A 26139-nucleotide genomic window follows, 5' to 3' on the forward strand; every position below is an offset into this window, starting at 1 on the left:
CCTGTTATCTGTGGGTCAGTCTCATGCCAAATGTTGGGAGCTGAAGGACAGACAGTGGGTCTTACTCCTCCATGGTCCCCATAGCCCACACATAGGGCTCTCCTTCCCTGCACCATAGGCCATACCAGGTCAGGCTCCGCAAGGCCCCTGCCAAGTGCCCATCCCCTCAGAGAAGCCTCCAGAGGTGCACTACACCCACAGTCCCATTCTGGGACTTTCCTTTGGCAAAAGTTGCAGGTTGCGGCCATGTGGCCCCTGTACCCTGGGCCTGAGAGCCTGACCTATAGGCACAACCTGTTCTCCCTGTTGGAAGATTTGAAGGCACAACACACAGAGAAGTTGTGCCCCAGCCTGGAGACACACAAGATGACGGCCGAGCGCAACACCCACGAGGCAGCGGGAGCTGCACAGCAGGTTTGCTGGGGGAGGGGGGAGGGATATTAGCAACAGCGGGAGCAAAGCACCTGCTTCCCCACCCCTCCCCAGGAAGGAGAGAGAGCTGAGCATCCATGCTGGGTCTGGTACGAGCTATCGGCAGCCACCCTCCCCAGGCCCATTTACAGGGACTCGGCATATGCTCTTAGCATACGCCCTTGTCAGCAAGGAGGCAGCTGGGGGAGAAAAGCACTGGACTCGTGTCGGTAAGATGGACCCTAGCCTCCTGACTAGTGAGCTAGTGTTGATGGGCCAGTTGCTTCAGCTGTTTCTTCATTTCTTCATCTATAACATGAGGCTGAAATTGGAGGGTTAAAAGGGGTGAAGAGCTAGCCCCTAGCATGACACTGGCCTTCTTTTGCCCTGAACCTCCTTTGTCCTTCGAACACATCAGACAAGACATCAGCACGATTTCTCTCCCGAGCAGGGTGGCTGTGTGTGAACTCATAACACCTCGGTTTCCCCACCTGTAAAATGAATGGGTTGACCTGGATATGAGCCTCAACTACCCCTACAAGCCCCTCCACTGCCCCATCCATCACCAGTGCCCCCAGGGGAGAGGGACAGGAGCTCTGGGGTGTTAGGAGGAATGGACATTCACTTCCAGGCAGTCACCACACAGGTCTGTGGGTTGGTGGCACTGTGATTCCTTCATCCATCCATTTAGTTAATCATTTACTAGGTCATTTAGTCAACCACACAGCCAGCCAAGCGCTAGTCAGTTCATAGCATGTTCTGGTCTTTTTGCTGCTTCTAGCTCAGTAAGCTCAACCCAGAGAAAGAGGATGGCAGGAAGAATGGGCCAGATGCAGGCCTCTGCAGGCAGCCAAGCACTCCTGCCCCAAGTCAGCTCTCCCTGGCTCTCTTGCCCAGCCTGGCAGGCAGAGGCACCGGGGAGGGCAGACCCCAAGAACCGCTTTGCCCCTTGTTGGCTCCACAGCTGGCTCTGGACAAAGGCTGAAATACTCAAGAGCTGCCAAAGCCTGGGCTGGCTGGTCTGCAACCCGGAGAGGGGCTGCTGGGTGACTTGGTGGGGATGAGGGTCAGGAGGGAGACTGCCCACTGTGGGTCCTCGCTGCACAGCAGCTTCCAGGCTCAGGGCAGGCCTAGAAATCAGCTCCTCCAAATTGAGTGTGAAAAGGATACCAGCCTGGTAGAACTGTAGATTATCAGAGCTGGAAGGGACCTCCGAACACATCTAGTCCAAGAATTCCAGATTCAAGGATTTCTCTGACCGCAGTATCACAGAACAAATCTGGAAGGCTCCCATAGGGTCACCAATGTTTTTTCACAAGTTAAGGTATTATGTACCGGGCCGGCCCATGGCTCACTCAGGAGAGTGCAGTGCTGATAACACCAAGGCCATGGGTTCGTATCCCATATAGGGATGGCCGGTTCGCTCACTGGGTGAGCGTGGTGCTGACAACACCAAGTCAAGGGTTAAGATCCTCTTACCAGCCATCTTTAAAAAAAAAAAAAAGGTATTTATGTACCATCTGCAATCACCATCTCATCATAAAAGACAGGACATTTTAGCAAGAAAAAATTATAAGAATTATAATTTCATAATAAATGATAATTCTTAAATTATATTTAGCTGTCTTAGTCTGTTTTTTGTTGCTATAACAGAATACCACAGATTGGGTAATTTACAATCAACAGAAATTTATTGGCTCATGGTTCTGGAGGGTGGGAAGTCCAAGATCGAGGGGCTGGCATCGGTTAGGGTCTTCTAGATGCCTCATTCCACGGTAGAAGGGCCAGGAGAGGGAGGCAGGGAGAGAGAAAGCAAGAGGGGACTGAACTAGTCCTTTTATAAGGAACCCACTCCCATGATACTGGCATTAATCCATTCATGAGGGTAGAACCCTCACAGCCTAATCACCTCTTAAAGGTCCCAACTCCCAACACTGCTGCACTGGGGATCAAGTTTCCAACATATGAACTTTGGGGGACACATTCAAACCATAGCAACGTATGAAAAAAACCCATTCTCTATCCAAAAAAAGAACAATAGAAAAATAGAAAAAAATAAGTAAACAAAAAAAATCCATTCTCTGACCTTATTTTTTCTCATTCACAACAAAACTATGAAACCTAACTTGATTATAGTTCAGGGCTGATTAGAATCACAGAGTTAATCCAACTCCACTTTGTACGTCAGAAAACAGATTCAAAGAGGAGAAAGGGTCCTGCCCAAGGTGACCCAGCACTTTAATACCAGTACCTACAACAGGAACCTAGGGTCATTCTAACATTCTAACTGGGTTCTCGGTGCAGTGGGCCATCGATCCTGTTCCTACTCTCTGGGTCGGTTCTGAACTTTTCTCATCTCACACAGTTCCAGCCTCACCAGGGCCCATGCCCGGCAGATGGCTTGTCCTTTCAGGTCACCAAGACAATGGATCACACGGGAGCACCCTGACCTCTCCTCCTACCCCCATCCTTCCTCCTGCCCGGGGCTGGCTCCCCTGTTGGGTACACCCCCCCTTCCCCAACCTCAGCCCACCCATCAGTGTCTCCCTCTCTCTTCCACCATTACCTTTTCTCCACTGACTCCTTCCCTTCAGCATATAAGCCTGCTCAGATTTCTACACTATCATTTAAAATCCCCTCCAAAGTCCACAGAAAATCAAAACGGATTTTAAATATATGAAAAATTCTCAAAAAAGTTCATCAAAGAAATACAAAATAGTGAGGTGGGGGTTTGAGGGAGGGATAGGTTGGGTGAAGGGCATAAAGGAAAAATCACAATTTGTAATAATAATATGCTTATAATAAATATTTAAGAAACAAAGAAATAAGAAAATAATATTGTGACCTCTCATTTTCTTCACTTAGATCGATAAAGGTCAGAAAACCCAGGATGGCCCAGCATTAGTAAAGAAATGGGGAACTGGCTTTGCAGTCCATGTTGGGGGGGTAAATGAGCACAGTTAGAGGGCAATTTGACAATTTCTTCCTAAATTAAAAATGCACAAGCCCACTGTATTAGTCCGTTTCCATTGCTTAAGTCTGTTTCCGTTGCTTATAACAAAATACCTGGAACTGCGTGATTTATAAGGAAATAAAATGTATTGCTTACAGTTTCTGAGGCCGGGAAGTGCAAAGTCCAAGGAACACAGCTGGTGAATGCCTCGGTGCTGGCGACAGTGACCCAGGGGTCTCACATGGCGGAAAATTGCAGATCACAGAGATATTTCCTCACATACTGCCCTTTTAAAGCCCTCAGAACCACGCCCCTGACCACCGTTTTTAATCCATTCACTACCGCACACGGTCCTATAATCCGATCATCTCTTCAAAGCCCCACCTTTCAATCGCCATCACAAGATTTCCCAAGCTCGACAGTCACAGTAGGGGCTAAGCCTCAGTGAGGCTGGGGAGCATCTAGCCCACAGCACCCACAGAGCAGAATGTCACAGCAGCTTCATTCACAACAGTCCCATACTGTAAACAACCCTAATATTCATCAATAGCAGGACAGATCAAATACACCACAGTATATTCCACAGCAACGAGAATAGACAAAATCCACTACATGTAACAGCTCACTGAACAAAAGCAGCCAGACCCAAAACTGAACATACTATGGGATTCCCTCTGTAAGAGCTTTTTTTTTTTTTCCTTTTTAATATTTTACTACAGAGGTATTTTATAGATACATTATTAGTTAATATGCATTTGTAAACTGCTAATTCATAGCCTACATGTACAAAATCGTTATACAAAAATGCTGTAAAAGCTAGTAGACAATGTGTTTTCTGGGGGCTGTGACTGGAAGGCAGATCTGGGCAGGTGACACCCACTGAAGAGCATCAGCAGCAGCGCCCAGCACGGCTGCCGCCTCTCCACCTGACCCTCTGTCCTCGTGCTGCCTCATCACTCCCAAGTCCGCTGCATCTTCATTCTTCACCTTTTCTCCCCTCTTCTGTGGCTCTCCTCTCTCTGGGACCCACTGCTTTGCCAATGACCACATATGATAAATGAGTAACAGAAATTCATCTTTGTACTTTTCTACCTTGGACAAGAACACTTATGCAGCCCCCTTCAGCAATCTTATTTCTGGTGGCCTTTTATCCTACGATGTATCACTTCAAATTTCGATAGATCTCCTTCAACCAGAGTTCTCAAGCAGCCTTCATTATATCCTGAGTCATCCTTCTATATTTAGTCTTCAAGTGTCTATACTACAATATTCAACTCTCATGATCAAAACAACTGAGAAAATTGTCTCGTTAACAACTGTTTAACATTTCATATCACAAGGAGCTCTGCTAAGAAAATACTAAAAGTTAAAATTCAGCCCAATAATTAGCGGCAACAAGTTTTTAATCTGTGCTACCAGGGGAAGTCTACAGGCCAAAATTATAATCAAATAATCGGTTCTTCCCAATGTCACCAAAAGATCCAAGGTCATGAACCAGTCCAGGAATCCACTGTGATGTTGATATATAAAGGACTAGGTTCCACAGTCACTTATATGAACAATTACTCAACTCACCTGTTCCCCAGACCCATGACACTGTAAGAGCTTTGTTTGTTCTACACCCTCCTCACTGCCTCTGCTCCAGTGTGGAAGATCACGGGTACTCATCCACGGCAGGCTTTGGCCAGGATGGTTTCGTTCTATGGAGCTCGACCCTGAGTCTGAGGTCATCGTCTTTGCCTCCCCCACCCCCCCAGTTGTTGTTAGAGAATCCATTCACCTTGAAAAATTGCTCTCTGCCTAGGGCCATAACACCCCCCAAATATCCATTCTAGTGTAACCCATACCCAATGCTGTTCCTGCCAACCTTACCAGATGCTTGGGCTGATCCTTACACCTGTAATAGTTAAAATCGTTCTCGGGTAGCAGGTCTACAAGGTGGGCTATAAAGCAGTCCCAGTTTTCTTCTTTTGGAGCTTCTAGATAGCCCACATCCAAGAGTTTGGCTCCATAAACTTTTTACTTCCAGCCTAGTAGATAAATAATGTAGATGCCGTACTCCAGGCTGCTGCCTCTGCAAGAAGGGATGAGATGTTCTAGCAGGTACATCAGGTGTTTCTTTTTCGGTGAGGAATGAGGGTGAGGATCCACTGTAAAGCCTTACACTCCTCACACTGATACTGGCCTCCAGGCGCTATGTGATTTTCTGCCTGTACGTCTTCCAAAGTGAGATCTAGTTTGAAATGAGTTTGTTCTGGCTTCTAAGGTGTGGAGTCACAGAAGGACAGTTGTCAAGTTCTGCATTTCTCATGGACACTTCATTAGTCAGAGCTTCTTCTTTCCCCAAATTGTGGCCTTACTGAAATTAGCCTTGAAATCCTTTCCTTTAGGAATCTCTTGAACAGCACTCACAAAGTAGTTACTGATGGCTCACCCAACCACAGTAAAGCACAGAATAAAAAGCAACAGTAACTGAAATTTGTTGGAAAGGTGGAAAGTCAGGTTGAAGCCCATATCTTTTAGGATGTAATGTATATCTCTCTGCCTCACTGCAGGCAAGGAAGCTTCTACCTGAACATTTCCAATCTGATTGTGAACTTAATGACAACTGAAAATGCAATGCCTGCTGCTGCTCAGTAGCTCTGCTCTGAGGATGTCTGGCAGCATGCCCGCAGCAGAGGCAGCGCCACCAGCACCCAAGCCAGCACCTCCGTCAAGCCTGGCCTCCATAGGCCCCCAGCCTGGCCTGCTGCTTGGGCTGAGGCAGGATGGCCCCACTGAAGCCAGGTTCCACCAGCCCCCTGCCAGCCCCATACCCATCCCCAGCCCAGGTACTGACCCTGGCCCGTTGCCCTGCAATCCTAGCACAGCGCCCGCATCCCAGGAATTGTGCATCTCAGGCCCCAGCAGAGCCAAGGCTGCACATGTCTTTAAAAGTTTTAATGAATCAAAACAAACCAGTGGTGTTAGAAGCCATGATAAGAATTATCCTGGGCAGGACGTCAGGGAGGAGACAAGCAGTGACTGGAAGGAAACTCAAAGGGGCTTCTGGGATTCTGCTAATATTGTTGCTTGATTTGGAGGCAGCTGACACAGGGTGTTTCCCTTGTGAAATTCACTGAGTTGTATACATTCGAAGTTTTTGCACTTTCCTATATCTATACTATACTATACTATACTTCAATAAAACTTATCCCCCTCCCCCAAAAAGAAAAGAAAAAAAAAAAAAAAAGGTAAAGAAATGCAAAAAGCAGTTAACCTAGTAATTCCAATTCTAGGAACTGATCCTGCAGTTTTTCTCACACGTGGGCAAATGACGGATGGACAGGATGTTCCCAACAAACTAGAAACAACCTAAACATCCTCGTTATTTAACCAGAAATGTTAAATAAATTATAACACATCCATATAATGGAATATTGTTTAACCATTACAAAGAATGAGGTTGATCTTTGTGTACTTACATGCAATAACCTCCAAGATATATTGAGAAGTCAACAAGCAAAGCTCAGAAGGAACACAGAATGCTATCCTCTGTGCTGGCACCCTGGCATGTAGGATCACTCTCTCTCCCAGAGGGTCTATGGAGCCTGGTGCTGACATGGGTCTCGGTGATGTCTCTGAGTGAATGACTTGCAACTGTCTTTAGCTTACAAACACGTCAATATTGCTCTAACTATGAGCAGGGCCAGAATCAGGGGTTTGGCGGCAACTACAGCCTGCCTATCTGTCTGGAAGATGGGCTCGACATGGGCAGAACAGGGGCTTACACACGAAGAGCCCTGAGCCAGCCTCCTACCCACGTGTCCAGGTATTCCTGCTGTCCAGGGACCAGAAACAGAGCCTGGGGCAAGAGAAGCTAGAGCTTCAGGTCTTGGGAGAGCTGTTGCCACCTCCTGTTCTGCAGGAATGAGGCAAATGCAGGCTGCAGGACTTGGCCAAGGTCATGCTGCAGAGCAGGGATTTGGATCCAGGTCTGACTCTGAAGTCCAAGCACACTGCCTTCCACAGAGTTGTCCCACTGTTTGGGGGACTCAGGGATAGCTTCACTGAGGAATCACACTGCAGTCTTTTAGTCAAAGCAGACAATGGTTGGGATGTTCCAGGCAGAATAAACACCACCCTGCAAAGCAGAAGAGAGTGGACTTGACATGACAGTAGGGGCACTGAAGGCTAAAGGGAAAGCAATCTGGGGAACTGGTCGGAAAAGATACAGGAAGCACTGGCTGGAGCCTGGTTAGGAAGAGTCATAGATTCCTGACTAAGGAGTGCAGATTCAGTCCCATAGCTTTTTGAATTCCAACTTAGGGTTTGAATCATTCTCACAGTGAGGGGCAGATTGTAGGTGGTCAGGCTGGAGGTAGGGCGACCCACTGGGAGACAGCGGCATTAATTCAGGTGGGCCCGGATCATGGGTTGGACAAGGGCAGCAATGAGTGACAGGGACAGTTTGAGAGATACTTAGGAGGAAAAAGGGCATGAAATATTGGTAAAAGGAATAAGTGCAAGAAAGAGAGGAGTCAAAGGTGACTCAGCTTTCTAGATCAAGAAACAGAGTATCTAGTGGTGGCCTCCATGAAGGTGAGAAATCCAGACTCAGGTAGAATACAAGTTCAATGTCAAAAACACTGGATTAGAGGTGCCTATGGGATGTCCCAGCAGGGAGGCCAGTAGGTTCCCACCTTCATTCACTCATTCAACCAACAGTTACTGTGTGCCTACACAAATTAGACAGAGAAACTCGCTGGCCTTCGGAGGTTCCTGAGGGTGGAAGTGGGAAGACAGATAATAAACATGTATCAAAAGACATAGAGGAAGTGAACAAGAGAGAGAGTAACTGGCAGTCTGCTCTAGCCTTTAGGAGGAGGCCTGTCAGGGGGATGACAGGTAAGAACACAGAATGCATCCAGGGGAAAAGCACTCCAGGAAACAGGAAGGCCCTGGGGACAGTAGAGGGGCTGTTGTGACATGTGACCAACAGGAGGAGGCCTTGATGGTGTATAGACTGGGTTGTGGGGAGAGAAACAGCAGATGAGGCTGGAGCGGGAGGAGCCAGATCCCTGCAGGAGCTAACAAGCCACTGCAGTGAGTGTAGACATTATCCTAAGTGCAGTGGGAGCCACTGAAAGGTTTAAAGATCTCTCCAGATACTGCATGGGGAACAGATTGTGGGGGCAGGAGTGGACAAAGGGAAACCAGTTAGAAGGCGAGAGACCAGACAAATCAGAATATTCAAGTCTTTGGCTAAGACCTGACTCTTTTCATGTGCAGAACATCCTATGTCCTTTTGAGACTCCCGTGATTCACGGGAGCGACTGTGAATCACGGTTAACTCATCTTTAGACAGCCTTACTGTTTCTTTCAGCAAATACCCTCTTCCGCCTACTCAACCCCCTCTGTCCAACCACAGTGGGCCTGTGAGGAACAAGTGGTGGCGGAAGCCTGGGCCCCACGTGTTTCCTTGTGAGTGTGAGGGAGCTGCCTGCCTGCTCCTGTGAGCTTGGTGAGGCCAGGCCTGTTCCCTTGGGCCCAGGCCTTCTCCGGCTTACAGCACATCCCCCGGGGTGCAGGGATTCTGTCTAGTCTCACCCGCTATGAGCTTTCAAGGACCAGGACTCCTCTCTCAGCCTCTGCACCTTGCCCTGCGCAAACCCATATCAATACTCAGCAAATGGTGGCTCAGTGGACGAAGGGAGGGATGTCCCATTGCTGCGCTGCAGGCTGGGGGGACACAAATAAACACAGCACAGTTCCTGCTCTGTATTAGTCTGTTTCTGTCACTTATAATAAAATACCTGGAACTGGGTAATTTAGAAAGAAAAACCAAATTTATTGCTTTCAGTGTCTAAGGCTGGGAAGTGCAAAGTCCATCTGGTGATGACAGTGACACAGGGGTCTCACACTGCAAGATGGTGGAAGTGGAGAGAGACAGACGCTCCCCTTCTTTTAAAACCCTCAGAACCACGCCCCTGACCACCGTTTTTAACCCATTCACTACCGCATGGTCCTACAATCCAATCATCTCTTCAAGGCCCTACCTTTCAATCACCATAATAGGATTTCCCACCCTCTTAACAGTCACAGTGGGGACTAAGATTCTAATACATAAAACTTGTGGGACACAATTCAAGCTTCGATGAATTTTGGGAGTTAATAATTCAGTCCACAACATGCTCTCCAAGAACTAAGAACTGCAGAAGTGGGTAAACCCCACTCAGAGACGTGTGCAACCGGAGTACACACACGATACAAGGTGCTTGGGTACCAGCCTGATCTCTCAAGCTGACCTGGTTTCCACGGGCCTGAGATGAATGGGCAGGTTTCACCAGGCACCTCTCAGGTGATCATCCCTTCAGGCTGCTCCTGACCCCACTGACAGTGGCAAACTGCGGCCCAGGGACGCCTGGGCAGGGGTGTCAGTGGAAGACGCTGGCCGAGAAGCTTCGGGTGCCTGCAGGAACAAGCAGATGAAGGAATGTCACCCAGAACCAGCCAGCTTCCAAGCCTCTTCCTGGTCAGAGGCGCGCTACAAGGACCAAGGGCAGATTAATAGAAACTAAAAACAAACAAAAACCGGCGTGAGGCCTCCGGGTGGGCCCCGTCATCCACTGGATTCCCTCCATGGGGTCGGCTGCAGGCGGTCCCTTTAAGGGCGGGCCCCTTCCCTGGCCGGCGGGACTTCCCTGGCAGCTACACCAACCCCTCCGCCCGCCCGGCGCCCCGGCAGCCGCCACCCGCCGCCGCCGCCGCGACCTTTCCCCTACTTTCCAGGGCCTCAGACCCCGCCCCCTCAACCCGGGCAAAACACGTGCCGCATCCCGCCCTGCCCGATCACGCCGCGGCCAGGCTCCGATCACGCGGCCCCCCACGGAGCCCATTGGCCAGCCGCACACCGGCCGGGCCCCGATTGGCTGTCGGCGGCAATCCCCGCCCCGAAGGGCGCGGTGTATTTTGGTTTCCCTCCGCGCCCCGCCCCTGCGCTGCCGCTCCCTCCGCGGCCGCCCCGCCCCTCCCGTGCGGCGAGGGCCGCGCCGGGGTAGAGCCGCGCGGGCGGGTGGAGGCGCGCGCCGGCTGCTGGTGCTCCGGGTCGCCGCCGCCCGCCGCGCACGTGCGGCTGGGGCCGTGCACCGCAGCTCACGCGCCGCGGCCGCTTTTGTTGCGTCTGAACTTACGGCACCATGCACACGCAGGGCTCGGCGGGCGCGGGCGACGAGCGCGCGGTGAGTGGTGGGGCTGGCGCAGGAGGGGCGCCCGCCTGAGCCAGGGCGGCGCGGGGTTGGAGGCGCCGAGGGATGCGAAGGGCCCCGCCGTGGCCGCACTGGAAGGGAATTGGGGCGGGCTCCGGAGCCGGCGGGGTGGCAGCCTCACGGGGTCGCGCCGGGGAGGGGGCGTGTGCGCGGACGCTCAGCTTTGTCCGGTGTTTTGCCGCGACCCCGCCCCGTTGGCCTCAGCGCAGGGCTATTTCCAGCCATGACGTCACCCGGCCCTGCAAGGAGAGCGGCCTTGGGCGGGGGTGCGGCTGGCGGGAACGCGGGGCGGGGCCAGGAGCCGGCGGGAAAGCGGCACGCGGCAGTGTGGGTGAGGCAAGGGGCGGGACCCGGCGTGAAGACGGTAGGGGGCGGGGTTAGGGCTGGGGGCGGGGCCAGGGGCTGGCGGGAAAGCAGCACGCGGCAGTGCGGGCGAGGCAAGGGGCGGGAACCCGGGCTGCGGGCAGTAGGGGCTGGGGGCGGGGTCAGGCGGGAATGCGGAATGCGGTTTGGGTGGCGTGGGTTGGGGGGGTCCCCCTGTGAAGGTCTGGAGGCAGGTCGTCATGGGGTTAGGCCTGCAGAGGCCTGCAGGAGGTCTCCGGAGGCCTTCTCAGGGTGACTCTGGGTGAGCCCCTTCCCGCGTGTGATGTGATTCTGTGACTTCACAGTTAGCTTCGTGGAGCAGAACCTGGGCAGGGTGGTATTCGTAAAGGCAGCTTCCTTACCTGTTTGCTTTGGGGGAAACCCGGGCAGACAAAATTTTGATGCTTAGGCAGATTGAGGAGAAATGTGTATTTATAGATATTAAGGGTTTTTTAAACAAGTCTGTTCTAGTCGTCCTCTCCCTGTCTGGCTTAAAAGGAGGTGCTGTGATACGCTGGGGAGAGATCCCTGTCTTGAGTCGAAGTGGTCTTTAACAAACTCTTCCTTTGAGCCCTAGACTTGGGGCAGTAACAAGTGTCTTAGTGTTTTTGAATCTGTTGAGGAAACAGGCTAAATCACCGTGAGTTCTACCTGCACAGAGCCGATGGAGGTCAGCCACCAGGGAAATTCTGCTTGTGGTAATGACCTGACCTAAGAAGGCTAGGGCGAATGCCCTAAAAGGTTTCCACAAATGCCTCCAAAGAAACACTACTCTGGTGGCTTTGCCAACTCAGCCATCATCAGAGGATCTCGCCCACCAGCAGAGTTTTTGGATGTCCTCAGAGTGGGTTCATCTTTATGCAATAACTTCACACTACTCCCTTAGGCTTACACCTCTGGAATCTTATTAGACATTTACCCAAGAAAAACATGAGTTTAGTAACCTTTTCTAAGAGTCAGCCGCCAAAGTCCAGTCTTCAGAACGTTGGCTTAAAAGCAAAGTTGTTGTGGGCTGGCCCCGTGGCTCACTCGGGAGAGTGTGGCGCTGGTAGCGCCGAGGCTGCGGGTTCGGATCCTATATGGGGATGGCCTGTGCGCTCACTGGCTGAGCGTGGTATGGACCACACAGTGCCAAGGGTTGCAGTCCCCTTACCAGTCAGAAAAAAAAAAAAAGCAAAGTTGTGAGCGTTCCATTAATGTCTTTTGCTAGAACACAGGGCTTGTTGCGTGTGGAGTACTGTGTGTGCATTACATGCATAGTATGGGCTGTGTGTATATCCACATGCCCACTGAGGCTTACCTTTCCTGTTTTTCCCTGGATTGAAAAGCTGTTGTGTCACCGTTAGGTTGGCATCATGGATATATGTGAATCAATCCTGGAGAGGAAGTGGCATGACAGCAAAAGGTCTAAGTGCAGCATCTTGGAGCAGACAGACATGGAAGCTGTTGAGGCTCTTGTTTGCATGAGCTCTTGGGGTCAAAGATCCCAGAAAGGTGACCTATTGAAGATAAGACCCCTCACACCTGTCTCTGACTCTGGGGACTTCACCACTACTGTGCATATGGACGCAGCCACACCTGAGCTACCAAAGGACTTCCATTCTTTATCAACTCTGGTAAGAGGAGGTTGGGGGAAGAGCATCTTTGTGAAATGATGGGAGTTGCTTGAATAAATGTGTTGAGCTAGTGGGGAGATTCTCTGGAATGCTGGCAAACAAGTGGCATTACCATGTGGGTCTGGAGGGGTAAAAACTCTTCTTTCATCTCTTGAATCCATGCTCTTTCTGTTGATGGAGCATAGCTTATTAGCCACATGGTTAATGTTCACAGGATGAAGTGTACAGGTTGATGTGAGAAAGTGAAATTTACTCATATCTGGGGAATCTTGAGGTGGGGGCTTAGGTTCTCCCAGTGACCCAGCCCAGGATCAGGATATGTGAGTGGCAGTTGGAGAAAGCATGTGCTTTGACATCAGACAGCCTAAGATGGTTTGAAATACTGCTATCTCTCCCTTCCTGTTACAGCTGACTACTTACCTGTGTGAGTTGGATGCAGCAAATCAGCAATTTTTGTTTTTTATAAATTGCTACAGCTATGAAATTGCTTCTCAGCTTGGAAAAGTTAGAACTTTATGTTGCTAACAAGTGAAAATTGTGATGTGACTGTCCTGGGCTGGAAGCTTGCACTGGAAGAAGAGTGTGGAAAGCAGATGTGGAGAAGGATGAGAAGGGACTTGTGGGTGGCAGAGAAAAGTAATGGGCCTGGCTGCTGGCATGTGTCGAGAGCAGGCATAGGCCAGTCTCCTCCAGGTGCTTCTTTTTAAAGGTGTTGGGGGACAACGGGACCACATTAGTCCTTTTAAAAATTTAACCAAAACAACCTTTTGACGTAGTACTTTTTTTTTTTTTTTAAAGTGCATAACTCCTCCTCAGAGCCCTGATCTCATGGAGCCACCAACAGGAGCACATGTTCCTTCCCAAGTAACTGATTCCAAAGCATGCATGGTCATGGCCATCCCCTCATCCTCTGCCGTGGCAGCCAGAGTGCTGAGCAGGAGAGCAGAGAGGGGCTTGCCAGGTTTGAAGCCAGAGCCGCTGGAGCCACCCCCCGGCCCCTCCTGCAGGGCTGTGCTGACAAGTGTGATCCGACACACCGGGGAGAGTCCTGCCCCCGCCCACTTTCTTACTGCGCAGACTCAAGAACAACGAATTTTCAGCAACACAGAAGGGAAAGCACAGTTTCTGGGACATTTTGAAGCTTTGCAGGACACACACCTCGCAGGCAGTTTACTCAACACTAACTCAGTGTCCTGTCAGCCTTGCTTGCATGAGGCTGGTGTCCTGTTCCCCACTGACAGAGGCCAGCAGGCGGGGTGGCCCGTTGCAGTTCAGACCTGCTCACCAAAGAATTATGAAAATGACTTGCCAAGGAAAAACACCCCTCTGATTTCTGTCCCTGTCCCCAGTCTCCCTGTCCTTTGCCAAATGATTCCTGTGACTGGACAAAGTAGCACGTTACCAGCTTTTTTGAAACCCCCTCCCCAGTTGTCTGTGGGGACTGTCAAACCCATCCTACCCCAGGCTGCTCCAGTGCCCCAGCCTGTGTTCATGGGACCACCTGCGCCTCAGGGAACTGTGATGCTGGTTCTGCCCCAGGGAGCCTTCTCCCAGCCTGCCACCTGCTCATCGAGTGTCATGGCTGTTGGGAATACCAAGTTCTTGCCCCTTGCCCCTGCTCCAGTGTTCATTGCCTCCAGCCAAAACTGTGCCCCTCAGGTAGACTTTTCCCGAAGGAGAAACTATGTTTGCAACTTCCCAGGCTGCCGGAAGACTTACTTCAAAAGTTCCCACCTCAAGGCTCATCTTCGTACTCACACAGGTAAGTGCTGGGGCAGGTAGGGAATTGGGCACACTGGACCCTGTGGATAGGAAACACAGCTGAGCCACCTCAGAGGAAGGAAGGAGGGAAGCGTGAGAACCAATGGAGAAGGTGGAAGTGTGGCTGTTTTTCTTTGGTTCTGAAAAGCCTTCATCTCATAGGGATTGGGGTTAACATGAGCACAGCTCTCACTGGTTTTTATACAGTTTCAACTGCTCACCCTAGTAGATAAAATTTAATATAGTTCTGTGGTTGTGGTCCTTTGTGTCTTTTAGGGTGAGTCATACTGCCCCCTTCTGTTCGCACTGCAGTAGACATGTCATGCTGTCTTTACATTTTAGAAGTGTGCATTCACATTCAGTTAAAGCATTTTGTTTTATTTTATTTATTTATTTATTTAAAAGATGACCAGTAAGGGGATCTTAACCCTGGACTTGGTGTTGTCAGCACCACGCTCTCCCAAGTGAGCTCACTGGCCATCGCTATATAGGGATCTGAACCCGTGGCCTTGGTGTTATCAGCAACATACTCTCCCAAGTGAGCCACGGGCCGGCCCTGTTTAAAACATTTTAATCAATGTTACTTACTTATGTTTACGGTGGACAAAGGTCTGTACAAACTATAGAAAATTCAAATTCTAGAATTTTTAAATTTTGGTGGCTGACTGGTATGGGGATCCAAACCCTTGATCTTGGTGTTACAACATCGTGCTATAACCAACTGAGCTAATCAGCCAGCCCCAAATTCTAGGATATTTTTTTTTTGTTGTTGTTTTTTTTTTTTGTTTTTTTAATTTTATTTTGTCAATATACATTGTAGCTGATTATTGCTCCCCATCACCAAAACCTCCCTCCCTTCTCCCTCCCCCCTCCCCCCCAACAATGTCCTTTCTGTTTGCTTGTTGTATCAACTTCAAATAATTGTGGTTGTTATATCTTCTTCCCCCCCCCCCCGGTTTGTGTGTGTGTATGTGTGTGTGTGAATTTATATATTAATTTTTAGCTCCCACCAATAAGTGAGAACATGTGGTATTTCTCTTTCTGTGCCTGACTTGTTTCACTTAATATAATTCTCTCAAGGTCCATCCATGTTGTTGCAAATGGCAGTATTTCATTCGTTTTTATAGCTGAGTAGTATTCCATTGTGTAGATGTACCACATTTTCCGTATCCACTCATCTGATGATGGGCATTTGGGCTGGTTCCAACTCTTGGCTATTGTAAAGAGTGCTGCGATGAACATTGGGGAACAGGTATACCTTCGACTTGATGATTTCCATTCCTCTGGGTATATTCCCAGCAGTGGGATGGCTGGGTCGTATGGTAGATCTATTTGCAATTGTTTAAGTAACCTCCATACCATTTTCCATAGAGGCTGCACCATTTTGCAGTCCCACCAACAATGTATGAGAGTTCCTTTTTCTCCGCAGCCTCGCCAGCATTTATCGTTCATAGTCTTTTGGATTTTAGCCATCCTAACTGGGGTTAGATGGTATCTCAATGTGGTTTTGATTTGCATTTCCCGGATGCTGAGTGATGTTGAGCATTTTTTCATATGTCTGTTGGCCATTTGTATATCTTCCTTAGAGAAATGCCTACTTAGCTCTTTTGCCCATTTTTTAATTGGGTTGCTTGTTTTCTTCTTGTAAAGTTGTTTGAGTTCCTTATATATTCTGGATATTAATCCTTTGTCAGATGTATATTTTGCAAATATTTTCTCCCACTCTGTTGGTTGTCTTTTAACTCTTTTAATTGTTTCTTTTGCTGTGCAGAAGCTTTTTAGTTTGATATAATCCCATTTGTTTATTTTTCCTTTGGTTGCCCGTGCTTTTGGGGTCGTATTCATGAAGTCTGTGCCCAGTCCTATTTCCTGAAGTGTTTCTCCTATGTTTTCTTTAAGAAGTTTTATTGTCTCAGGGTGTATATTTAAATCCTTAATCCATTTTGAGTTGATTTTAGTATACGGTGAGAGGTATGGATCTAGTTTCATTCTCCTGCATATCGATATCCAGTTATCCCAGCACCACTTGCTGAAGAGGCAGTCCCTTCCCCAGTGAATAGGCTTGGTGCCTTTGTCAAAGATCAGATGGCAGTAGGATATTTTTAAAGAATATAATTTTCTTACTTTTAATAATGTATAGTTTTTTTTGTTTTTGTTTTTGTTTTTTTTTAAAGATGACCGGTAAGGGGATCGAGCCAACCGGCCATCCCTATATGGGATCCGAACCCATGGCCTTGGTGTTATCAGCACCGCACTCTCCCTAGTGAGCCACGGGCCGGCCCATTATAATGTATAGTTTTTAATTGAGAAGGCAAACAAAACTATAATGACTTGATCTGTCTATAATCTAATCAGCTCTGTCCAATAGAAAATTTTGCTATGGAAATATTCTCTGTCGTTAGGATAGCCACTAACCACATGCACTTGCAATGTGGCTAGAGTGACTGGGGAACTGAGTTTTACATTTTTGTTAATTGAAATTTACATTCAAATAGCTCCAAGGGGCTGGTAGCTACCATACTGTTTATCAGAGAACTGAGTGTTAGCTGGTAGAGAATCACCTTAGTAAATTAGGACAGCATTTCTCAGGTGTTTTGTGGAGCTCCTGTTTTGTGAGTTAGTGTTCTGTTGTTTTGTTTTTTAAGGGTCCTGTGGTTAAGTAGTCTTCTTGTTAAACTTGCCTTTCAGAGATTCACACATGTACTTGCATATAAGCACATTTACAGGTTGTATTAGTCTGTTTCTGGTGCTTATAAATGAAATACTTGAAACTGGATGATTTATAAAGAAAATGAAATTTATTGCTTGCAGTTTCTGAGGCTGGTAAGTCCATAGTCCAGCTGGTGATGGTAACAGTGACCCAGGAGTCTCACATTGCCAGATGGTGGAAGCAGAGCAGAGAGAGAGAGAGACAGACTCTTTTAAAGCCCTCAGAACCACACCCCTGACCACCATTTTTAATCCATTTTCTATGGCATGGCCCTAATCTAATCATCTCTTCAAGGCTCTCCTTTTCAATTACCATAATAGGATTTCCCACCAGTCACAGCGAAGTTTCTAATACATAAAACTTAGGGGACACAATTCAAGCTTCAGTGAGTTTGGGGGGGACATAATTCAATCCACTACACAGGTCAAAGGTTCTGCAGTATAGATGCGTTTTCTTTTTCTGTTTGTTTTGGCGGCTGGCTGGTAAGGGGATCTGAACCCTTGACCTTGGTGTTACCAGCACCACTCTCTCCCAAGTGAGCTAAAAAGCAAGCCTAAAGATGTGTTTTCTAAACTCTTGATTGCGGAATCCCCTTTCCACCAGAATGCCTGACTTGTGAGATATGATATAGAAAAGGCTGAGCTGGAGGGAGTTCCTACTACCAAGTGCATTTTGTTTGTTTGTTTTTTGGTAGCTGGCTGGTATGAGGATCTGAACTGTTGACTTTGGTGTTATAACAGTGCACTCTAACCAACTGAGCTTATCGGCCAGCCCCCCCAAGTGCATTTGAGGTAGGGTTGTTTCTAATTAGCACAGGAAAGCTCTGATCATGGCGCCCCTGCTTGTGCCTAAATACAGTCTGGTATTTAGGCATTACAAAAGGAACTGTACTGTTCCTCCATGCTAAGGAGTGGCTATTTGCTTTGGGGATAAGACCCCAAACCTGGCCCGTGAAGTACTTGCCTTTCTGCCTGTGCAAAAGCAGCCTGCTTTGACCTCTGTCTGGTTCCAAGTTTCCATCCTTCACCCTCTGCCCATCTCTACTTACCGAAAACATTCCAAGGGGCTTCCCAAAATCAGTTCTTAGACTGTTTCCTGCTCTTTCTTCCTTGTTTGACCTTACTGGTTTATTGTATGTCTCACCACATTCTTTGTTTTTTAGTTACTTACATATTTGTCTCACCTGCATGTAAACTCCTGGCATCTGACACAGAGCATGACACTAGTAAATGCTGGTCGGTCATTGGCATGACAGGGGGCTGGTGGTAGTGTTAGTGTGAATAGTGCTTCTGAGGGAATTGACCTGCTCTGCTGTCTTACGGGCTCACTGACTTGGCCAACTCTACTTTTCACTGAGACTGCCAAGGTGAACTTCATATCAAAGCAGATTCCAGATTGGGGGAGGTGACTGAATGAGGTTTTATTGTTTATTGGTAGAAGTACTAGCAGAATAGCAGAAAATATGATGACCAAAACAAGCTCCTTTTGTGTTTCCCCAAGTACTTCAACTTAAATAACCATAAGGTTCTGAAAAATCCTCTTTTTGTGCCATTTTGTAAACACTCAATTGGTGTTTTCATGAGAAATAGAATCTTTGGGTAAGTTTACCTTGGATAAGATTGCTTTACATTAGATTTCTACCAACCTGAAAAATGTTTAAATTGGAATAAGGTGGAGTGAATGGATGCTACATTTTTGATATGTTAAAAATAAGCAGGGAGTTTTGTAAATCCCATGCCAAGGGGCCCTTAGTCTCTGTCCCAACACCTGGCCATCCAGGTGTGCTGCCGGCAGTGGTAGTGGAACCTGGGAACAGGTAGGGTAACCTCTTACTTACAAGGTGGGGTCTTTGGTGTTTGTTTGTTTTTGGTGGCTCTGGACCTGTGACCTCAGTGTTAATAAGGCTGTGTTCTAACCAAGTTAGCCAGCCAGCCCTACAGCACGGAGTCTTTAAAATCTATGAGGTTTTCAGCCCTGCTTCCTATAACAATGGTTCATCATGATGCTGAATTTTCCGGTTAATTGAGCTTTGAAAAATATAATACAGTTGACTGTTGCTTTGCCTAACACGGATTTGTCACCTTTCTTCCCCTGGGTGATGGAGCTGCAAAAAGGATTACTCAAAGCCCATTTCTTCCAAGCAGTGAGAGACCCTGAAGAGGTTAATTTCCCAGAACTCTCAAGAGAAAGGCATTCCTTCCTTTGGGAATTAACCATGAACTGGGGTTCTTGCCCTGCATTTATTCTCCAGACCAGGAAGTTACAGGAAAAGAACATAGGTGGGGTTATGACCAATTATAGTTTAACAGTAAAGGCTGGTAACAAGCAATGTGACATTCCATAATGCAATTTGCAAAAGGTTAAGTTGATCCACCAACAAAAGCTTGATCTTAGCAAACACTGTTTTTCCCTACAGCAATTTCCTTAGTATGTTTACATAACAATTAAGTAAGGTTAATAACCTGCACCAAGGACATCTACCCTTTTTGCTGTGTTACAATTCTATATCAATATCAGAGGCTTTAGCCTGGGGAAAGTTTCCTGTCTTTTGCAAGGTTAACATTTCTATATGTACTTTAAAAAAGTTAGGCTAAACCTGAAACTGCAGGGCTTTGGAGGCCCTGTGAAGTACATTTGCTTTATAAATATTGGTATATTCCACAGTTGACCCTTGAACAACATGGGCATTAAGGGCACTCACCCCCACACAGTCAAAAATCCACGTAAAACAGCCCTATGGAACCATGTATGTGAAAAGTCAACCCTCTGTATACTCAGATTTCACATCCTGTGAATACTGTGGGGGTTTTTTTGTTTTGTTTTGTTTGTGTTTTCGTTTTCTTTTTTAAAGATGACCGGTAAGGGGATCTTATCCCTTGACTTAGTGTTGTCAGCACCATGCTCACCCAGTGAGCTAACCAGCCATCCCTATATGGGATCCAAACCCATGGCCTTGGTGTTATCAGCACCGCACTCTCCCGAGTGGGCCACAGGCCGGCCCCTGAATACTGTGTTTTTGATCTGTGGTTGGTTGAAAAAAATCCATGGGTAAGTGGACCCATGCATTTCAAACCCGTGTTGTTCAAGGGTTTGCTGTATTTAGTCGGTATCTCTTCACTCATTCACTCAAAACCAATTATTTGCCACCTGCTATACAAAATACTATGTAGAGGGCTTAACTGTACAAAGATAGATGAGCTAGGCAAGTCATAAATCTGTGGTAAGATGGGGCACCATACAGTGTGTAACAATGTAAAAAATCAGTGATCTCACATGCAGTATGTGATTGCTACAACCTGCTAAAGAGAAGAGCTTCAGGCTGCAGAAACGGGTGTGTTCCTGCTGGCTGGAAAGGTCCCAGAGGGCTGTGGAGGAGAGGGCTTGCTCACCTCTGTAACTCTAGTAAGACACAGAACAGGGCACCTGCCAGGTGCTTGAATGAGTGGCAAAGGCACTTGAAGCTTGTAACGGGAAAGGTGGCAGTTAGAATTCTAACCCTCTTGGGCCGGCGCGTGGCTCACTTGGGAGAACGTGGTGCCGACACCACCAAGTCAAGGGTTAAGATCCCCTTACTAGTCATCTTTTAAAAAAAAAAAAGAATTCTAGGGCCAGCCTATGGCTCGCTCGGGAGAGTGTGGTGCTGATAACACCAAGGCCGCGGGTTCACATCCTATATAGGGATGGCTGGTTAGCTCACTGGCTGAGCGTGGTGCTGACAACACCAAGTCAAGGGTTAAGATGCCCTTACTGATCATCTTTTAAAAAAATAAAAATAAAAAAAATTTAAAAAAAAGAATTCTAACCCTCCATTTCATTTGTCAGTGTAATAAGAAATATGAAGATGTGATTAATGGTTCTGAGAAGTCATATAGGTCCTGGGAGGGATTTTTTGGATGTGCAGTTTATCTTGAGAGGGACAAAAATTTTCTTTTTAAGAATCTTGGGGTCGGCCCATGGCTCACTTGGGAGACTGTGGTGCTGATAACACCAAGGCCACAGGTTCAGATCCCTATATAGGGATAGCCGGTTAGCTCACTTGGGAGAGTGTGGTGCTGACAACACCAAGTCAAGGGTTAAGATCCCCTTACCGGTTGTCTTTAAAAAAAAAAAAAAAAAAAAAAAATCTTCCCCCTACCCCAAGCTAGATGCTAGATTTGTTTGTATTTAAAAATTTCTTTTCTTTTTTTCTTTTTTTTTTAAATGACTGGTAAAGAGTGTTGTCATCACCACGCTCTCCCAAGTGAGCTAACCGGCCATCCCTATATAGGGATCCAAACCCGTGGCCTTGGTGTTATCAACACCACACTCTGCCGAGTGAGCCACGGGCCGGCCCCTGTATTTAAAAATTTCTTTTGAAAGATAGATTAGCTTGATGTCCTCAGACCCTGACATATTACATCTCAGGTGTGTCAGAAAGAAATGCATTTTGGTGAACTTCTTGATTTCTTAATCACCCATTCACAGAATAATAGGATATTACTTTACTCTTCTGGAGATTTTGGTGAACTAAATTTTAAAATGACCTGAACTAACGTATCTACAAGTTGCTAAGCATTTACTTTTTCTTCCATATGTTTTCACACCTCTTAGGGGAGAAGCCTTTTACCTGCAGCTGGGATGGATGTGATAAAAAGTTTGCTCGTTCAGATGAGCTGTCTCGCCACCGCAGAACACACACAGGGGAGAAGAAGTTCATGTGTCCGGTGTGTGACCGGCGTTTCATGCGCAGCGACCACCTGACCAAGCACGCCCGGCGCCACATGACTGCCAAGAAGATCCCAGGCTGGCAGGCAGAGGTTGGCAAACTGAACAGGAGTGCCTCAGCAGAGAGCCCTGGGAGCCCGCTCGCAACCACGCAGGCCTCCGCCTGAAAGGTTGGGGAGGCCATTGCCTGTGGCATTTTAAAAGCCTCTTTTTAGGAATGGAACTGATGGGTTCCTCTCCAAAAAAAAAAAAGAAAAAGAGGCTAGGGAAGGATGGGGAGCTGGTTTATTGAAAGTACGTTAACTTTTCTTTCTGGTTGGGACCCTGTTCAATATCTTTTGTAGTTTCGGAATTTTTTTTTTTTTTTTTTCCAGGAAATGGAAGAAATTTGATAATCTAAATCACCAGCATTTAAACAAACATTTTGGCAATAAAGTTTATAAAATCTGGTTTTTTTACAACCTTTCCACTCATGTTTTCTAGAGATGAGACAGGGTACTAATTTTTATACTGTTTTTTATAAAAATATTTATACTGTTGGTGCTCAGATCACCAGTTTCTAGATAGATGATTTTACAGCCTTCTTTTCAGTGTTTAATAACAAAGTTTTTACATAATGACCCTGCTTTGAGTAAACTTGGCACATTTTCAGCCAAAAGATATGACAAGTTTTTTATCAGGCTTTTTTCGATCTAAGGATTTTTTGGGAGTCAGAACTGGTTGAATAAGGGGCTCTTAAAGAAAAGGGAAAAATAAATTTCACAAGCAACCTCTTCATAACATTTTGAAGGGAAATTCCAGGAAACCATTCCTGTAGCCTAAGGAACTAAAATTTTGGTTCACCAGAACTAGTCACCTGTGTTCATGGTGTGACTTGTGAAGGATGTACCCCAGAGGGTAACTTAAGCTCTGGGTAGATCCCAGTGACCAGGAGCTGCTGCAGGATCTGAGTGTGCATAATATTTGTCTTTTGGGCTGTTGTTCTGCTGAAAGCAAGCCATTCCATTTCCCATTTGTACCTAAAACACCAAAAAAGATATGTAAACACTCAAACCCAGCCGCTTTGTCAGTTGTCAATTGACTTCTTTTGATGTGGCCTTATCCATACTACATTGTGGTTAGAGTAACTTCTGAGAAAAAAAGGAAATGTCCGTATTGGCTGGAAGAACTTTCCACCAAAGTACAGCTTATCTGAAGTGAGATGCGTGTGCAGTCAGCTTGGAGCTCTGATTCCTGTTAAAATCTGTAGGAAATGCGAGATATGCCAAATGGCAGTAATACTACCCAGCTGCCATTTCATTTTGTTTGAAAGAAATTGTTTTGATCAAATAGGAAATTACTTGGAATGGTTTTTGTTTGTTTGTTTTTTTTTTTGTTTTGTTTTTTGTTTTCTTAGAAAATAGAATTTAGGCACCACTTTAAGCTGTGAGTACATGTCCTAGATATACAAAACTGTGGCCTCCTGTGTCCAAGAAGCCACCAAAACTGGTTTTTCTAAGTGTTGGAAATTCAGGCGACAGAGTAAATGTAAGAACACATGGAATGTTGCACTACTTCGGTAGCCTGAGAATATTTTTTTATTGTGCAGTATGTATTTAGATTTTGTCCTTGTCTTTTAGTTATTGGCATTTACATTTATTAAAATGATGTTAAGGTGAAATACTGAATATTAAATAAAATTAGGTTTTGTGTTGAGGTCTGTTTGGCCTGATACAACGCTCGCCTGGCCATTCATTGTATTCTTGATTCCCATTACGCTGCTTAGTATCAACTCCTATTTGACAGTTATATGTGTATGTATTTTTAGGAGGTTTTCAGGTTTTTGGACACTTTCATAGGTGAGTATTTCTGTTGTTATGAGACATATACACTTGCAGGAGAACCATAATTGTACATGGCTATGTTTTTCCCCACCACCCCAGTCCCTTCTCCTACTCACCTTAATTCAGCATAAACATTTTGACTATGTGTATGCCATAAATGGCATCAAATTTTGGTTTTTTCTTATTGATGATATACAAAGTAATGTTAGTCCTACTAGTGTTCTGGTGGATTATATAAGGTCTTACTTCATTCTCTGAGCAGTGTTGTCTCTAAAGAATAGATTGTTGAAAATGGTTTTTTTAATTTAAGCCTCCGTTTCCTGATTAGATTTAGAAATACCTTCTGTAAACGATTTCACCCGTCTGTTTGTTGAAAGATTATAAGTTGGGAAGCAGTCCTGCCTGAAAAACAGTCTCCTGAGAACCATCACCGTTGCTGGTGGTGGTTTCGGGCAGAGCCCTCCAGGACGTCCTGGGTGTGGGGGCAAAGCGTGGAGAGGCGGGGTCCGTGGTGCACTTTATTGCCTGAGCAATTTTGCTTCATCTTTTTTGACTTGGAGCCTTTTAAGTAATTTCAGTAATATTTTAAATGTCTCATAATTATGCTTTATGTATCAGACTTTATTATTTAAATGAGTATGTGTATTGTAACTTTTTTGGAATCATATAAAACTTTTTGATTTGCAAACTGAATTTGTGTCTTGTGTCATTTAACTGCACCCAGTGACTTTTTAGAAGAGTCGAAAATTCATCTTATAATGCCCAACCTAAACTCTTCATTTTCTGGGGGTTTGTTCTGTTTCCTTAGATTCCTTGGTTCTTTCTGAAAAAAAATGTGTGAAGAGGCTGCTTCTGTGGTGGCCACTCTGGTGGCGGGTCTGGTCCTGGCAGAATAGGACCCGGTGTGCTTATGCTCTTCTGTGCCAGGAGCTGGCTGCCAAAGAAGTGGAATTGGCAGAGGTGTTAGGCTTCTTTCCTACCTCCCCCCACCCCCAGTCCAGGGCTAGAAAGAACAACACGGGGCCACAGTCTTAACTCTTGCTCCGTGCACATTCTTGACTCTTACTCTGTGCACTCTTATACCAGCTCGGCTGGGGCTTTGCATCCACACACCACAGAGGGAGCTCTCGTGGATGTTGCCAGAGACTCTCATGGGCTCAGTTCTCAGGCCCCATTGGCCTACAGGCAGCATTGGACAGATCTGATGGCGCCCCTGAGGGCACACGCCCATGCTCTGCTCCCACCTCCCTGTGTGCTCCTTTGCTGGCCCCTCGTCCGCCTGGTGTCGTGATGCTGGGGTCCCCAGAGCTCAGTTCTCACTGTTGCGCTCCCTTGCTGACCTTTCCCAGCCTTGTGACTTAGATGAGAATAATATCTTGACCATAAAGATCCCTGAGTGTCTCTTTCCTTGTTCCTCTCATCTGAACTTCAAATTCCTATATCCAGCTGTCTACTTGACATCTGTCCAATTAGCTTCTCAGATATAAAATGACTGAGCACCTCATGTCCCCCCAACTTCCTCACATCTGACCCCATTTTCTTTGAAAAGAACAGCATAGTTGTAGCTGTTTAGGTGCTAGATCTTGGAGTCACCCTTAACTCTTTTCTCACCCTACATCCAATCTGTCACAATCCTTGACTCCTCTTTCAGAATGTCCAGCATCTGACCACTTTCCACTGTGTCCTCTGTTGTCACCTAGTCCAAGCTACCACTGTGTCTCCTGGATTACTGTTGGCCCTCCCCGCTGCTGCCCGAGCTCCCTTTCAGTGTGTGTTCGACAACCACAAGAAGCTGTTTAGAAATGTCAGGTCATAATGCTCTGCTGAAAGCCTGCCGCTGGCTTTCCACCTACCTCCAAGTGACAGCCAGAGTCCCGCAATGGCCAAGGCCTTGGCTGACTGTGCCCCTCCTGCCACCATTGCACTGGCCTCGCAGCCCAGGCTGGCCAGGTACTGCACCGCAGAGAACCAGCTGCATGCTGCCTCCCCCCTGACCCAGTAGCTCTTGGGTGGCAACAGATGGCAGGGTGTCTTGGGTGAGGTTCCTGAAAGACTCTTGAGACATATTTGCCCATGGGACACATATTGGATGAGACTCTCAGGAACAATACTTGTCAGGCAGTGAGGGAAGAGGACAGGGCCTGGGAAGAAGAGAAGCTGCAGAGCCACTGTGGCAAGGGCAGCCCCCGGAGCCCTGGGCTGGAGGCCCCCACAGAGGGGTCCCAGAAGAGGCGAGGAGCACAGCCTTTCTCAATGGAAGAGGGCTGGCCCTGGGGGGAGGAGGAGTTACCCTGGGCAAGGTAGCTCCCTTCAGGCAGAAGGCAATTCCTGAGAGGTCTCCTGGGAGCCCTCAGCTGCCAACTCTCCCAGCAGCTGAGGGGCTGAGTGCCTTGGCCCTGAAGGGTGCTCTGGACTTGCCCCCCAGAACCCATGACCCAGTGCTGCACTGAAGGGGGCCTCCTGGGCCAGTACTTCATCCAGGAGCAGCACCCCAAGCCTACAGGCCCCAAGTTGCGGCACTGCTCTGCTCCTCAGCCTATTCTCTCCTTTT

The 26139-nt window shown here is 47.2% G+C and overlaps 1 protein-coding gene, 1 long non-coding RNA gene and 1 pseudogene across 2 annotated transcripts; 1 reads left to right on the plus strand and 2 right to left on the minus strand.

Moving 5' to 3' along the window:
* Nucleotides 1-4851: 4851 nt before the first annotated feature.
* Nucleotides 4852-5878, minus strand: LOC134363434 (beta-1,4-galactosyltransferase 4-like; annotated as a pseudogene).
* A 1363-nt stretch (nucleotides 5879-7241) lies between these two features.
* On the minus strand, nucleotides 7242-10697 carry LOC134363311 (uncharacterized). The gene is made up of 3 exons (XR_010021699.1): nucleotides 10537-10697; nucleotides 9652-9815; nucleotides 7242-7487 (listed from the first exon to the last, which is right to left on the minus strand). It is a non-coding gene; the product is annotated as an uncharacterized LOC134363311 (long non-coding RNA).
* Nucleotides 10432-24235, plus strand: KLF11 (KLF transcription factor 11). The gene is made up of 4 exons (XM_063078898.1): nucleotides 10432-10584; nucleotides 12321-12590; nucleotides 13389-14352; nucleotides 21652-24235. Exons 1-4 carry the CDS (start codon nucleotides 10543-10545, stop codon nucleotides 21930-21932), a joined length of 1557 nt encoding a protein of 518 aa, XP_062934968.1. The 5' UTR covers nucleotides 10432-10542; the 3' UTR covers nucleotides 21933-24235.
* The last annotated feature ends 1904 nt before the right edge of the window (nucleotides 24236-26139 follow it).

Source organism: Cynocephalus volans, chromosome 14 (genome assembly GCF_027409185.1).
Source record: "Cynocephalus volans isolate mCynVol1 chromosome 14, mCynVol1.pri, whole genome shotgun sequence".
Lineage (NCBI taxonomy): Eukaryota > Metazoa > Chordata > Mammalia > Dermoptera > Cynocephalidae > Cynocephalus > Cynocephalus volans.